Raw genomic sequence first — 15,531 nt, forward strand, 5'->3', positions numbered from 1 at the left:
AACATAAATTCAAAGTGAAAAAGCATTGTACTCCCCATCTTGCTTGAATTTAGTAAATTTTATCAAGTATGCAAATTCATTCCAAAATTTAGTACTAAATTAAGAAAAGTACTTGATATGAAATATTCTTCTGGAAAGGATCAAAAGACACAGTTTAGGCATACATATCAAAAACAAAAACCAAAAAACATATATGCAAATTCAATCAATTTTTTTTTTCTTTCTTTATGATGTACAACACAATCGTGTGTAGCAAAACGAACACTGCTCATATCATTTAAAGCAAGTTAGATTATACACTTATCAACTAAACAAATGAAATAAAAATGAGATGTGCCTCCAGCTAATTCAAATTAGAGAACAGTACCAACCAACTATACCATGGTGTAGCGCCAACAACTTTAATAGTAACAGAAAATATTTTCCGAGTTGGGAAGGAATGCCACGAAGGAACCATGATTAAGGACTTGAAGTCACGGTCGTCAGGTGCCATTACTTTCTCTGCAGCGAGAACGGTTTCGGTTAAAAGAAAATTGAGTAGGAGCAATTTCTAAATTGTGCACTAAGCTATCATTATACCTTGCTCAGATCCAAAGGGACAAACTCTAAACACAATTTGAATTACAAAATCAGGCCACCACCAATGTAAAACTACCACCAACCCATTGTGTAAGTCTGAAACAGGGTCTTGTAGGTCCAAAAATACTTGTATAGCCTAAGATGTATTTTGTTCAGTCCCCCATAGAATTTAGAGTGGAAGATATACTATGTTTCGACACTCAAACAGATTTTGCAACCTAAGCTATGCTTTTGTTTATGATAGCGGTAGTAAAAGTTTTTTTTGTGTAATCATCTTCAGATGGATCCCTCTATGTAAGCTGATTATTAACACTCCATATGTCCATTCCTCTCGCACCATGGGCAAAACCCAGTTAACATAAGGAAGCTCATTAGGTGGCATTCCCATATCAGCATCATAAACGAATTTGAGGACAGGGCCAAAAGTAATACGTAGAAAATATATTAATTGTTTAAAACCGAAATCTACTACAGACGATTGGCTCGATTCCCCATAAAATGGGAGCAAATGACGTATGATAGCGGTAGTAAAAAAAAAATTGTGTAAACATCTTCAGATGAATCCCTTTGTGTAAGTTGATTATTAACACTCGATGTCCATTCCTCTCGCACCATGAGCAAAACCACCTAAGTAAGCTCATTAGGTGGCATTCCCATATCAGCACCATAAACGAATTGGAGGACAGGGCCAGAAGTAATACGTAGCAAATATATTAATTGTTTAAAACCGAAATCTACTACAGAGCATTGGCTCGAATCCTAATCAAATGGGAGCCAAGGACTTACATGCGAATTACCATTGTTGCAAATGCTTAGGCAATCATATCAAAGACAACTACCAATCAAAATACTATACACACACCATTATGACCATTTTTATATAATTTTTTTTATTTTATTAGTATGTATAAAAAATTTTAGGGTTATTTAGCTTTTGGCCCCACTTTATATATGGATATTAGCATTTGGCTCTCCTAAGTTGCTAAATTCGTTTTTGGCCCCAGTTCTGTTAGTTGAATTAGTCAACTTTAACTCCATCGTATGTTTTCCTACTCACATTTTCGTAATGGCATAAATACCCATCACACGTGACACACGTACTGATTTTATTGAAAACAAATAAAATTTACACGTGTCGAAATCTTTCCATCCAATGGTTACTGATAATATTAAGTTTCTATCCAATGATGTACCAAAGATATGTTCTTTTAGTTATTCTTTTACAATTAGGCTTATCAGAAATTCAATATTATTGCAGGAATGGATTGAGAGAAGAAGTATTTGGATGTAATGTCAAAAGGAATAGCTACTGTGCTTTTGATCTTGTGCCTACTTGTATTGGTTACTGCTGAAGATGATGAATTCCCGCGGGGTAATTGCGATGAGGAAGGATTTTGGAGTATTGAGAGCATTATGCAATGCCAGCTAGTTAGTGATTTTCTCATTGCGGTTGCATATTTCTCAATCCCTCTCAAGCTCGTCTACTTCATAATAAGTTGCACTAACATCCCATTCAAATGGGTTATGGCTCAGTTTATAGCGTTTATTGTGCTTTGTGGAATGACGCATTTACTAAATGGATGGACTTATGCGCCTCATACGTTTCAGCTAATGTTGGCGCTTACTATTTTCAAAATCCTCACTGCTTTGGTCTCGTGTGCGACTGCAATTACTCTCATAACTTTGATATGTCTTCTTCTTCAGTTAAAGGTAAGAGAGCTCTTCTTGAAGAAGAAAGCTTGGGAGCTTGATAGGGAAGTTGGGATGATGAAGAAACAAAAGGAAGCAAGTTCGCATGTACGAATGTTGACTCATGAGATTCGGAAGTCTCTTGACAGGCATAATATCTTGTACACCACAATGATTGAGCTGTCCAATACTTTGGATCTTTAGAATTGTGCAGTTTGGATGCCCAATGAGGATAGGACAGAGATGAATCTTATCCATGAACTGAAAGGCAGGAGTCGTGTTTTCAATCCCATATCATGGCCCAGATGTATTGAAAATAAAAAAAAGTGAGGGAGTGAAAACACTAAGTACGGATTCCGCTCTTGGAGCTGCAAGCAGTGGTGATGCTAATGAATCAATGGCCGCATTGCCATCAGAAGTAGGAGTTGTTGAGACTACCGGTCCACTCATAAACTTACCACGGACATGTGTAACGCCCGTATTTTTAAAATACGTTTTTATCTATTTATTAATTAATTAAATTAATTATTTTCAAAATTCGTCGGATTGGATTCGGGATACGTGGGCCTGGTTTTGGGCCCGAGTCTGTGTTGGGCTTGGGTTTCAGACCCAAGTATATAAACACATTGTTCTGGAAAATAGGGTTAAGAGAATAATAAAATATTAAAAATGGAGGCAGAGCTTGAAGCTCGTTTGCCGGAGAGGTGGAGCGTGACAATTCGGACTAGGAAGATTCGTCGAGCTGTTCATACAGGTGAGTAGATTAGTTTCTATCTCACGAAATATGTTAATTATTCTAGTATTAATATTCGTCCTGTCAGTGGTAAAACTATCGTTATTAAAACTGTTTAAAATCTGTTGAACTCCGAATATTTGAGATTGAACTGTCGAAGGTTGATTCGGGCCTGTTAATGGAGTATGAGCCCCGCTACCACACAAAACAATGGTCCTGTATATAAACAATGGTTCTGTACCTGATTTGTAACTGTTTGTATTTTATTTTTTTGGTTATACACTTGGTGTCGATTGTATTAAACGGTTGAGGCTTGTTGTGGATTGGTTGATTGAATGAGGTTAGGTGGCTGTGGTGGAGTGTTGGATATGAGGTATTGATCGCTGGTAAGGTGCTGTCGAAGCTTGGAATCCGGCATCAATGGCGGTCGGATCCAAGGGTCGATACTGCTATACTGGGGTGGGGCGTTTTTGTAGTTTGAACTATTATTTGGTATTGTGAGTTGGGGGTTTGATGTATGGTGGTAGTGGGCTGTCGAGTGAGGGCTGTAAGAGCTTGAAACAAGCATTAATGGTGGTGACCAGTAACGCCCAGTTTTCCTTTAAAACTTTGTGGTTGTTTAGTTGGTTTTGATTGCGTTTTTGTATGGTGGGTTTGGTTGTTGATGTATGATGGAAGGTCGAATTTGGGTGGGCTGTCAAAGCTCGAAGAGAAGCCATTAATGGCGGTGGGAATTTCTTCCAGATCTAGTTTTGGTGATGTTGGGATTGGACGATTTGGGTTTTTTGTTTTCATTAATGTTGTTGGGTTTGTTATGGGGAGTCAAATCGATATGATAAAGAGGAGAGTGGTGGCCGATTTTTGGGTGGCCGGTTTTGGTGGAGGAGGAGGAGAACTGCTGGAGGAAGGAGATGACCGGCTGGGCTTGGGCCTGGGTCAGTTTCTCTTGGGCTTGTTTGTTTGGTTGGGCCAAGTTCTAATTTTATGTGGGCCGAAATCTAATTTAAGTGGTTGGGCCCTTTTCTACTTGTTTTGAAATTTTTGGATCAGTTTAATTAAGTTTAGTTTGGGCCAGTTTAAGTTAAGTTTTGGGACAGTTTTCTTTGTTTGTTTTGGGCGAACTCGGTTGTGCTTTTGGGCGATTTGATCTAAAGTTTTGGGCCCGCTTTCTAATATTGCTTGGGGCCAGTCCATAGGACTTAAAATAGATCTATATGGGTCTTTCAACTTTTAGACTTTCGGGTTCTAAGGTTTGGGCTCGGCCAGTTGGGTCCGAACCATTACCTTAGTCATGAGCCTGTGAGCCATGCACTTTGACCTTAGCCATGAACCATGGCTATGACCCTGAACCTGTCGAACATGGAAACGACAGTTTGACTTTGACCATGACATGTTGACTTTGACCATGATATGTTGAGTTTGACCTTTGACCTTTGACTGTGAAATGTTGACTTTTCCAGTTTTTCACACATTTGATTATATGGACAAATGTAGTAATAAAATGTTGTCGGATATTGTATAACTTGGTTGGTCTTTATCTAATTTAGATTTGACGTGAATAGTGTGTAAAGCATATATATTTTGGGCTTTGATTGTGGACTGTGGATTGTCTAATGTAGTAATAAAATGCTGTGGAAGCTTGCATATTTGGTTAGTCATTATCTAAGAAAGATTTGACATTTATGTTGTGTATTTTTGACACGTGATAAGATAGAAACTGTAGGAGATATATTATTCCTAAAACGCTATAAAAATATATGCGATACGTTTGAAGCAATTGTGATATTATATGATATGTTGGGATGTATATATTAAATGCAATAGTTTTGGAGAAATTAATGTATAAACACTCCATTATTTTATATGTGAGATGCTACTATGAGATAGTATAGTATGTGTGGATATTTGCCCACAGGATTGTGGCTTAGTGCAATAATATGTTGGCACGTGAAAGAATGAAAATGGTTATGATATATATGGAGATATTTCTAAATATGGTGGCTTAGTGCAATAAGGTAATTGACCTGCACGTGATATAGTGGAATTATTATGAGTCATTAATGTATGACACTTGAATAAATTACGTAACGAAAATCCTAGAACCTAGCTACCACAACTCATGTGATTGGCCCTTCTGGCGTTTCAGTTAATCTGAATGGCCTTCGGGCGTAAGTAATGTGATTGGCCCTTCTGGCGTTTCAGTTAATCTAAATGGCCTTCGGGCGTAAGTAATGTGATTGGCCCTTTTGGCGTTTCAGTAAAGCTAAATGGCCCTCCTGGCGTAGCCGAATAGTGGCTTGATTATTCCGTTCGCAATATAGAACGAGATGCGCAATATTTTATACCGAATAGTGGCAGTACTTACATAGATTTGGCTTCCGTGTGAGGATTTACCTGGTGTGCGGCATCCCGCTCAGGGTAGTTACGCACGGAGTGGCTCATTATGTAAGGGGAGGCATGTGGATGTACATGTTCGGCGTTGGGTAGCGATTGTGGTAGCCAGGGAAACTAGGTAAGATATAGATACGACGTGATTTTAGGGATACGCAAAGAAAGCTTGAAATAATCTAATTATGATAATATGCTTGGTTGGTTATTTGTTTAGTTAGAACCTAAGGCGCCTCGATGGAGGAACTACATGCCTTATTTATTATGCGTATAGTTTGTGGTGTGGTTAGTGGGAAGTTAAGGCGCCTCAGTGGAGGAACTACCTGCCTTTATTATTGTGCTTAAGGATGTTATATTAGTCGTTGAAAGTTAAGGCGCCTCGGTGGAGGAACTAACTGCCTTATGGATTGTGTATATATTTGTATAAGTATATGTTGTATTTTTAGGGCTACTCACACCAGCATTGTTTATAATGCTGACCCGATTTGCATGTTTGCTTATCGGGTGTGTTAATTAAATGAACATAGTTGATAAGTCTTGACAGGTTTAGTGATGAAGAAGATTGGTTGCTGCTTGTGGTTTGCATTAGCGTTACATCTCCGGATACGTTTTGTTTTTCCTTTGAGGTGATATAGATTTTCAGTCTAGACGATGTATTTGTATTTTCATTTGTAATTTTAAATAAAGAGTTATGGAAAAGAGATTTGTAACCTAATCTTATTTGTAAATTTTTGTAATGGAAAGGACTTTTGTTTAAGTTAAAATTTTTATTGGTTTTTAATTATCCGCATATTTAAACTGTTTATGGGTTTTTGGAAGTGGAGAGTGCGTCACACCTCGGAGATCGAAGAGTCGGGGACAAATAATGTTTTTCCGAATTCTGTCGAAATTCGGGGTGTGACAACATGTTTCCTTATACGTGGCTCGCAGCTGATTTCCACAGCTGCCTGTTGACCTGATCTTGTTGGCTTTTTCTTTTGTCTTCATCTCTTCTTCTCTCCTCTACGACAGCTCTTGCTCCTCTGGCAATTTTAGTGGATGATCTTATGATTAAACTAGTTCAGTGCTCTCTGAGCTATATTCAGTTGATTCTGTGCTGTATCTTTAATTGCCATAGCTGCATCCTTAGTCTGCCTTTAGTCGCATCAAGTTCTCATCGATCGACCGATTTCATGAACATTTCATGTTGGGCCTTCACAATAATCGCCAGCACATTGCAAACCAGCCACATTGAAATTCACATTTTCAGCAGACATTAAAGATCGCTCCCATTTCCTCCAACAACAATCGAGACCCTACCTACCGATTGGTTCATCTCCACTATTGTTTTGCAAAGAACCTCTTCATGTAGACGCCTCGAGAATTGGATCTACTAAAGCTGAATTAGAAGCCATCAAACCATATTTCTCCCTAACCTGGTTATATAGTGGCAGATATTCCTTGGACAATAAAAAACCATCAATCTCAACCTTCTCCTTCTCAGTTGACAAAGGCAGAAGTGCTCTGAAAAGTCCTTTCTCCTCAATCGCCCCAGCATGTTGAACTTCAGTTGGTAATCCAATATTATCACCTACCTCCATCAAAGGCATTTTATGCCATGCCTTGTCTCTAACAACTGTTATTAGCTCTCTGCTAGCTATTCATGTATCATTCCCACTCTCATCTCGCATATTAGCACCCATATCTTGCTTATCTCGGTTTCGAAATACATAAAATCGAGATTTCGAAGACCCACGTCAGCATCTATGGCAACAACTAAGAAACCTAGACGTGCTAATGAAAGACCCACATTGGCTGTTGTTGTAGTACCCCGAGATACTAATACTGACATCTAACGTAGTGATGCCTTCTCTCTTTCATCTATAATTTCAATGTAGAACTAACACCTCCAACACTTAAAATTCCTCACAACAACACTGACCAAGACAAAAGCAAAATTGCCAAAGGCTTGGAGTATCTTTTAAATCTAACTACTTGAGGAAACCATAACTATTTGTCTTCTTTCACACAATTTGTTTGAAAGAACATGACATTGGAAAATTCAAGGATACACAAAAAGTACAACAGAAACACTCTTCACTTTTACCTCCTTCCTTTAGAGTTGGAATCAAAATGATGTTTCTTCAACTTCTTTTTGCGAACTACAGCCGTTTGGTTTCCACCCTCTTTGAATGGCATCCCCATGAGTGCAAGTATCTTTTGACCTTCTTTATCAGTTTTCGCTGTGGTGGTTATGCAAACATCCATCCCCCTTGGTTTACCAAGGGCATCATAATGGATCTCTGGGAAGACACCTTGCTCTCGCATACCAATGCTATAATTTCCATGCCCATCAAAACTGTTCGGGCTGACACCCTGAAAATCCCTTGTCCTAGGAAGCCCCAAGTTTATAAGTTGGTCCAGAAATGAGTACATAATCTGCGACATTTTCAGGGGAGCCTAATAAGATGATGAGTTGATGACCTAGAATGTCGAGTTTAATCCTCATACAAAAAACCATAAGCAAACAGTAGAAAATAACACCCACAATTTATCCTCTGCTTGATCATCCAGACGTTGGTATCACCATATAGTCCAGTTATGCACCAAGCATGTCCAGTCGAAAAAGAAGAAACTAAAATCACACCAAGAAAGAGGATATTACCTGGTGACTTATCAATCAAAGCATGTAAATCTCATTTGCAGAATATAGTCCTCCAAGGGCAGTGCGCTTCAGATACCAGTCGACATCTGAGGCCTGATCACCGACAGCGTGCCAGATTTCATCAACCAACATCGTTCGCGAGATACCATCATATCTTCACAAAAAAAAAAGAGATACCATCATATTATTTTAGAAAAAGCTAACTTTGGATGTTAAACTGGTTGTGCAAGTTTTTGCCGACTCATTGTAAATAGAAAATAATTCGAGGACGTGTCACATACTCACATGCACTTCAAACATGTCCCACCAGTGGAATTTTCCAGGTTAATAGTAGCAAACAACTTATAATACTATTATAAGGAGTCATTGAATATAAACACCAAAACAGATCACAGGAAATGGTGAAAAGAAAAGAAAATGGTTTTCATTTTGATGTCCCTGGACCGGCTGGACATATAAAACACGCTAAACTTTTGCAACTGTCTCTGCCTACGATCAAAACCAACCGGTTCATGAATGTTGAGTGTTTGAACCACCACTGGTCCTCACACTAATTTTACGTATTCTCCATTGCTAATTCCAATCGAAAGACCCTGATTGGAAATGCTCTAAACTCTTTAAACAATGAGAATATTCCAAGTGGTAATCCATTTATGGTAGGTTAAATGAATATCAAAACAAAAAGTATATGAGCTGAAGTAAAATACAACATCATTTATTGTGATATTAAGTAATTATATAAATCGAACAAATACAAAAGATTGTAGGTATCCGTCCAATTATGATCCCAAAGAAATGGGTGAACTCAAAATGCAAAGAAATCTAGAAAATCATAAGATCCTGGAGAAGAGAACGGGAAGGCGTATCGAAGAGGGACAACTGCCAAAATATCAACCGACCCAGTGAAGAACTTGGTACATAGGTTAATCTCGACTGATTTTTATATTCCCCTGAAATGGCAGGGTATTTTCTATACCGGCGGGCATATAATACGTGGGATATAGCTGTTATCCATCTGCTCCTGTAAAATCATCTTCCCTGATCATTTCTTTTTGATTTTGTTTAGGATCCTATTCCTTCCAACTCTCCCAGTGAAATGTCGATCATTGACTCTTGACCAATTAGAGAGGGAGTTGAGTATGATCTAATAGTAAAAATTTCTTAGCAAAGGTAACTAGATGAGACTCAGTGGATCATCTGGTTGTTGCAAACATTCCTCTGGATTGGCATAAAAGTAATCCTCTTCTTTGGGTCTATCTGCAATCAAGAAGAGAAGAATAAGAGAGATGGTTTGAAGAGATGATTTTTTTTTTTGGAGAGTTGGGAGTGTTTTGTAGAATTGAAAAAAGAGTATAGAAAGAGGTGTTTATGTATTTTGGGTTACGAACAATTGAAATCGGCAAAAAAAAGGCGTAGAATTCATTTTTTTATGTAAAATTTGATGTGTCATTCCCAGAGAAAAAAGAGGGACTGACGTGGGTCACTGGGAGCATTTTCCACTACTCAGTATTAATGGTCTTTGATGTATCTCTTGTAATTTCTTTTTTTGTTGTCTGGGATTGATCTTCCACCAAGTGTTAAGTTGCATGAACTTTATCACAAAGTAAACACATTTCGTACTCCCCCTTTAGTTTACACCTTGATGTTTATCCATATGAGATGATATATCTTCATTGGGATCTATGACATGTACAAAATCTATCAAAAACATTTGCGATTTATGTGTAGCCGGAATGAAGTAATATGTATGTGTAGCAAGAATAAGCAAAACCCATAGGTGCAATGGTTTGTAATGCATTGTCATAACTTGGCCACCGTTTCCACCGTTTCCAGCCTTTATTTAGTTTAGTAACACTTAAAACACTATGGTTTTACCCCTTGTACTTTTAGTCAACTTTCAGTCACCCCCATATACTAAATTGTTGACAATTCTTCGTACTTTAAGTCTATTTTCAATTTACTCCTTTTCCATTGACTCCAGCCAATTCCATAACCCTAAATTGTTCAATTTTCTTAGTCTTAAATTGTTCAATTCCAAAATTCTCAAATTTTAAATTGTTCAATTTCTCTATTTTATAATTTGTAATCCCATCACCCCTTATCTCGTAACACAAAATAATCAAGTTTTCTCTCACTAATTTCACAAAAAACGGTTAGATTTCATCATATTGAGGATTTAAGGCTTGTTCTCTCTATTGAAATTGAAATATATCTGTGAAATTTAGACTGGAGTCAATGAGAAGGGGTAAATTGAAAATAGACTTAAAGCACAAGGTTTTTTCGGTTGATAAATTAGTATAAAGGGGTGTCTAAAAAATGACTAAAAGTACAATGGCAAAACCTTAGTTTATCCCTTTCAAAATTTGTTGGATGGACAAACACGTATCTCCATTGGGAAGTCCTAAACTTCTCATACAGATACGCCATATAAGCACCTTGATATGTTTGCTCTATCTTATAAAGATTTCGTGATCAATGTCTGCTTCAAGGAAAAAAAATAAATAAAAAATAAAATTGGCATGCCGAATTGCCGACTATTTTCCAAGCCTGTATAGCAAATGATTCTTGTAACTTCTTTGTACTTCCTTTTGGTGATCAAATGCATTGTTGACTTTTGATGAGGAAGACAAATGTTGTAAAGAATATATCATTCAAAGAAAAAAATAAGATTAAATGTTACACTTACACTTTAGTAAGTCTAAATTGAGAAAATCCAATTTATCTGATGGCAATACCTTTAGGTGTTGGTTACATTTGGTAAGTCATAATTGGAAAATCCAGTTCATCTGATGGCAATACCTTTTGGTTTTGGGCTTTTACAGAGAAGAGGCGATCAACACAAAATGTGAAGGTACAATCTGTAATGGATGAGGATCATTCAGTGTGAACTTCAACCACTTTCTAAGTTCCTGGGAACATCTTAATTAAGCAGATAAGATTCATAATAATATTTCTACAATAGCATTTCTGCTGAGTGTACGACCTTATTCAGAAAATTCAACGGGTGTTACATACAAAAATTTTAATACAAAAATGAGTTTCAAAGGAGAACTGAATGAGAGTATTTCCACCAAGGAGAAATTCAGTTTTTTGCATCCTCCTCTTTCATCTTCTTTGCCCATCTGTGCTTCTTGTAATCTAATAGCATCTCCGGCATTTTCTTCATCAATTCAGCAGTATTAGCTCGTTTCTCTGCAGCAATTCTATCAACCTTATGTCCTTTCCTCTTGCTTCTCATCTCTTTCCTTGCTGGATCATATGGCCAATCTTGTCCTGCAAGCAAGACTTCCTTGCGGAGACCAGCTCGACGACGAGCACTGATGACCAAGGGATTCCATGCGCCTAAGTTCCAATAACCCCAAACACCCTTTGAAAGCTCATCTCCGTATTTCGCCAACTTTTCTTTCCATGGATACTGATACTCTCCAACTGTTTTGGCTACAGATTTTGCTGCTTTACCGGCCATCATCCAATTCCCTGAGAGATACTGTGTGACATCAGATGAAATATATATTGTTCTCAAAATGTAGTTGAGAAACACATTACATTTAGTATGTAACTCAGTCTCATGTGAGTTGTAGTTGTAGCTTGAGTCATTAACTTTTATGAGCTAAAATTATTGTCTGAAAGTTTTCAAAAAGGTGTGTGATGCCTCAAGGACTGAGATCTACCACAACAAGAGGTTAGAGGTGCAACCAAAATCATTAATCAAAGTATCCAATGCTATATTAAATTGAGACAGTCTAACATTAGATTATCAATTCAGACACTCGGTTTAATATAGATTATCAAACACTCAATACTATACCAAAATCATCTGTGTTTGAAAATCTATATTATACTGTAGCTCACTCGTTGAAGCATAAGCATTTAAGCATCAACACTCAATCAAACTACCCAATTTATTTAACTTGTCTCATAAGAAAATATGCACTGCAATTCTTGCATTTACAGCCATGACCAGAAAAGAAAAGGCGCCACATAGGTTCTATAAACAAAGTCTCAATCTAGTAGTATTGTAAATCCCCACATTCACATGAGGTTTACAGGTTTATAGTTTCCGCTACCATGACGCCACCTAGTTCGATCCAATATTATCTCATTACAATTATCAGTATCGAAGATCTATAAATCTAGCTCAACTACTTGGCCTACTAAATGTCTTGGGAACTTATTTTGGATCACGTAACCCTTGTGTCTAGCGCCCATAAACTGTTTGTAAGGGTTGTCAACAGTTCGACACTTACTAGAATAATGGGTGCCCATCTGAATTTTCTATCAAATACTCATCATATCACCATTAATCACATAACATTTTCCATTAATAAACCGCATATTTATTAAACTTGTAACCATAAGTACATTTTATCAAACATTTAAGAGTGGAACCTTCACCATAAAATGAGATATTGATTTTCCAATAAAGTGGAGTACTCTGTAATGCGTACCTGATGTTTTCCCGCTCCCAGGGAACTTAAATTTGAATAGCTAGGTTAAGACTGTATGCCCGAGTCAATTTTTTTTGTCTTCTGTGAACGCTAGCTCTATTTACGCGAGACCGAACAAAGCGGGCTTCAGTTGGGTTGGGCTTTCGAATGGTTTGCAAAGCTTACTAGTGGGTGCCCAGGGTCGGGCCCGTAATGTTCAGGCTATCCATGGGCTTAATATGTGACTTCTCTCAAAGAGTCCAGCCCTTTTGAATTCATTTTCAAATAAGCAAATTCAACCATTACATTATAGGGAAATTGTCACTTTTGTAAATTATTTAGACCTTACGGGTGAGATGTTAAGGTTTATACAAAGATGGTTTCAAACCATTTGAGTTTTCAGTGGTGTTCCATGTTATATTTATAAACTGTACATGGTAAGTCTCTTCCCGATACTTGGGAATTACAAGATAAGAGTACATTTAAAATACAAGTAAGATTGAGAGATATTCAGGAGAGAAGGTTATTGTAACGCCCGTATTTAAAATACGTATTTATTTTATTTATTTATTAATTAATTAAATTATTTATTTAAAAATCGGTTGGATTGGATTTGGATATGTGGCCCGGTTTTACGGCCCGAAGTCATGTTGGGCTTGGGTTTCAAACCCAAGTATATAAACACATTGTTCTAGAGAATAGGGTTTTTAAGATAATAAAAAAAATAATGAAAAATGGAGACAGAGCTAGAAACTTGTTTGCTTTCGGCGTTGGGTATGCCGACGGCTTGGACTAGGAGGGATTCGTCGGGTTTTAATACAGTTGAGTAGATTAGTTTTCTATTTCACGAAATATGTTAATTATTATGTTATTAATATTCGTTCTGTCATTGGTAAAACTGTCGTTATTAAAACTGATTAAAATCTGTTGAAACTCGGAATTGGCTGACGAACCTTTATGCCCGTTAAGGGAGTTAAAGTCCAACTTATTGAAATCGTCCTGTTTCTCTGTTGCACTTTTTCTTTACTGTGGCTTAGTATTTGTTAATTTATGTCGGGAGTGTAGTATTGAAGTTTGGTTATTGTCAATGGAATGGGTGCTGGAAAGGGGTTGCCAAAGCTCGAAGGAATCGTTAATGGCGGCCGACAAGAACTTGCCAGTTTTATTTAAGAAAACTTTGTTGTTGGTTGGTGGGTTTTGGGTTGTGTACTGGTAAGGGTTGTTGGTGATCGGGTAGTGAAGGGGGTGTGTGTGGGCTGTTAATGGTGCTACTGAAGCTCCGGAGGTGCGTTAATGGTAGCCCGGTGGTTGGGCTGTTTTTGAGTATGATTGGAGTGTGGGGCTTTTACCTAGACTAGAGTATAGTGATTGTAGTGTGTGGGGCTGTCGAATGCGGGCGGCCAAAGCTCGGAGAGGAGCGTTAATGGAGGTCGATGGGTTTTAGATCTAGTTTTGAAGGAGATAGGGATTAAATGATTTGGGGGTTTTTGTTTTTATTAAAGGTGTTTGGTTTTTGATAAGGAGTAAAATCGGTTTGATGAAGTGAGGGGTGGTGGCCGGTTTTGGTGGTGGCTGTTGGAGAAGATGACACTGTTTCATCTCTTGGGCTTGGGCCGAGTTCAGTTTTTGGGCCTTGGTAGTTTTGTTTGGGCCGGTTTGTGTTAGTTGTTTGGGCCAACCTTTTATTTGTTTTCTTTGGTCCAAAAACTAGTTAGTTTCCTTTGGGCCGGACCACATCAGTTTTTGTTTTGATTGGGCCGGTTTCAGTTCAATTTTTGGACCGAACCACTTAACTGTTTTGGGCAAGTTTCTAATATTGCTTGGGGCCAGTCCATAGGACTTAATATAGATCCCAATTGGGTCAGGTAGAATAAATAAGTTGGTTTTAGACTTTCGGGTTCTAAGGTTTGGGCTTGGCCAGTTGGGTCCGAACCATTACCTTGGTCATGAGCCCGTGAGCCATGCACATTGCCCTTAGCCATGAACCATGGCTATGACCCTGAACCTGTCGAACATGGAAACGACAGTTTGACTTTGACAATGACGTGTTGACTTTGACCGTTGACTATGAAATGTTGTCTTTTTCCAGTTTTTCACATATTTAAGAATATGGACAAATATAGTAATAAAATATTGTCGGAAATTATATAACGTTGTTTGTCATTATCTAATTAAGATTTGACGTGAGTAGTGTGTAAAACATATATATATTGGGCTTCGATTGTGGACTGTGGACTGTTTAATTGTGCTATATTTTATGTTGTAAATTGTATGGACAAATCAAATGCTAAAATGCTGTGGAAGCTTGTATAAATTTGGTGGTCATTATCTAATTAAGATTTGACGTTGATATTATGACATTATATCATATGTTGGTATATATATATTAAATGCAATAGTTTTGGAGAAATAAATGTATAAACACTCCATTATTATATATGTGAGATGCTACTATGAGGTAGTATAGTATTGGTGAATATTTGCCCACGGGATTGTGGCTTAGTGCAATAATATATTGGCACGTGAAAGAATGAAAATGGTTATGAGATATATTGAGATATTTCTAAATATTGTGGCTTAGTGCAATAAGGTATTTGACCTACATGTGATATAGTGGAATTATTATGAGTCATAAATGTATGACATTTGAATAAATTACGTAACGAAAATCCTAGAACCTGACTACCACAACTTATGTGATTTGCCCTGTGTGGGCGTATGTGATGTGATTGGCCCTTCTGGCGTTTCAGTGAATCTGAATGGCCTTCGGGCGTAAGTAATGTGATTGGCCCTTCTGGCGTTTCAGTGAATCTGAATGACCCTTCTGGCGTAGCCGAATAGTGGCTTGATTATTCCGTTCTCAAAATAGAACGGGACCGCGCGATATTTTATGCCGAATAGTGGCGATGACTTACATAATGACTTTTCGTGTGAGGGTTACGGTGTGCGCATCCATTTCGCCAGTGGTAGTTACGCACGGAGTGGTACATTATGTAAGGGGAGGCATGTGGATGTACATGTTCGGAGTTGGGTAGCGATGGTGGTAGCCAGGGAAACTAGGTAAGACATAG

At 37.8% G+C, this 15,531-nt stretch overlaps 2 protein-coding genes and 1 pseudogene across 3 annotated transcripts; 1 reads left to right on the forward strand and 2 right to left on the reverse strand.

Annotated features, from left to right (window-relative positions):
- Nucleotides 1-1,869: 1,869 nt before the first annotated feature.
- Nucleotides 1,870-2,472, forward strand: LOC147515221 (ethylene receptor 2-like). The gene has a single exon (XM_086592829.1). The coding sequence runs from the start codon at nucleotides 1,870-1,872 to the stop codon at nucleotides 2,470-2,472; it is 603 nt and encodes a 200-aa protein (XP_086448955.1).
- A 4,999-nt stretch (nucleotides 2,473-7,471) lies between these two features.
- LOC147515222 (large ribosomal subunit protein uL5c pseudogene) lies at nucleotides 7,472-7,816 on the reverse strand (annotated as a pseudogene).
- A 3,137-nt stretch (nucleotides 7,817-10,953) lies between these two features.
- LOC147515223 (uncharacterized) lies at nucleotides 10,954-12,606 on the reverse strand. Of its 2 annotated transcripts, none has more exons than XM_086594455.1 (2): nucleotides 12,482-12,606; nucleotides 10,954-11,510 (listed from the first exon to the last, which is right to left on the reverse strand). In XM_086594455.1, exon 2 carries the CDS (start codon nucleotides 11,500-11,502, stop codon nucleotides 11,116-11,118), a length of 387 nt encoding a protein of 128 aa, XP_086450581.1. In that variant the 5' UTR covers nucleotides 11,503-11,510; nucleotides 12,482-12,606; the 3' UTR covers nucleotides 10,954-11,115. The 2 variants fall into 2 exon arrangements, with proteins under 2 accessions (XP_086450581.1, XP_086450582.1); XM_086594456.1 differs by having other exon boundaries at nucleotides 10,954-11,520; nucleotides 12,482-12,590.
- Between the last annotated feature and the right edge of the window lie 2,925 nt (nucleotides 12,607-15,531).

The sequence above is a fragment of the Coptis chinensis genome, chromosome 2 (genome assembly GCF_015680905.1).
Source record: "Coptis chinensis isolate HL-2020 chromosome 2, ASM1568090v1, whole genome shotgun sequence".
In the NCBI taxonomy this organism is placed as follows: Eukaryota; Viridiplantae; Streptophyta; class Magnoliopsida; order Ranunculales; family Ranunculaceae; genus Coptis; species Coptis chinensis.

Coding starts and splice junctions, on each gene's coding strand:
- LOC147515221 (XM_086592829.1), top strand. CDS start 1,870: ATGTCAAAAGGAATAGCTACTGTGCTTTTGATCTTGTGCCTACTTGTA.
- LOC147515223 (XM_086594455.1), bottom strand. CDS start 11,502: ATGATGGCCGGTAAAGCAGCAAAATCTGTAGCCAAAACAGTTGGAGAG.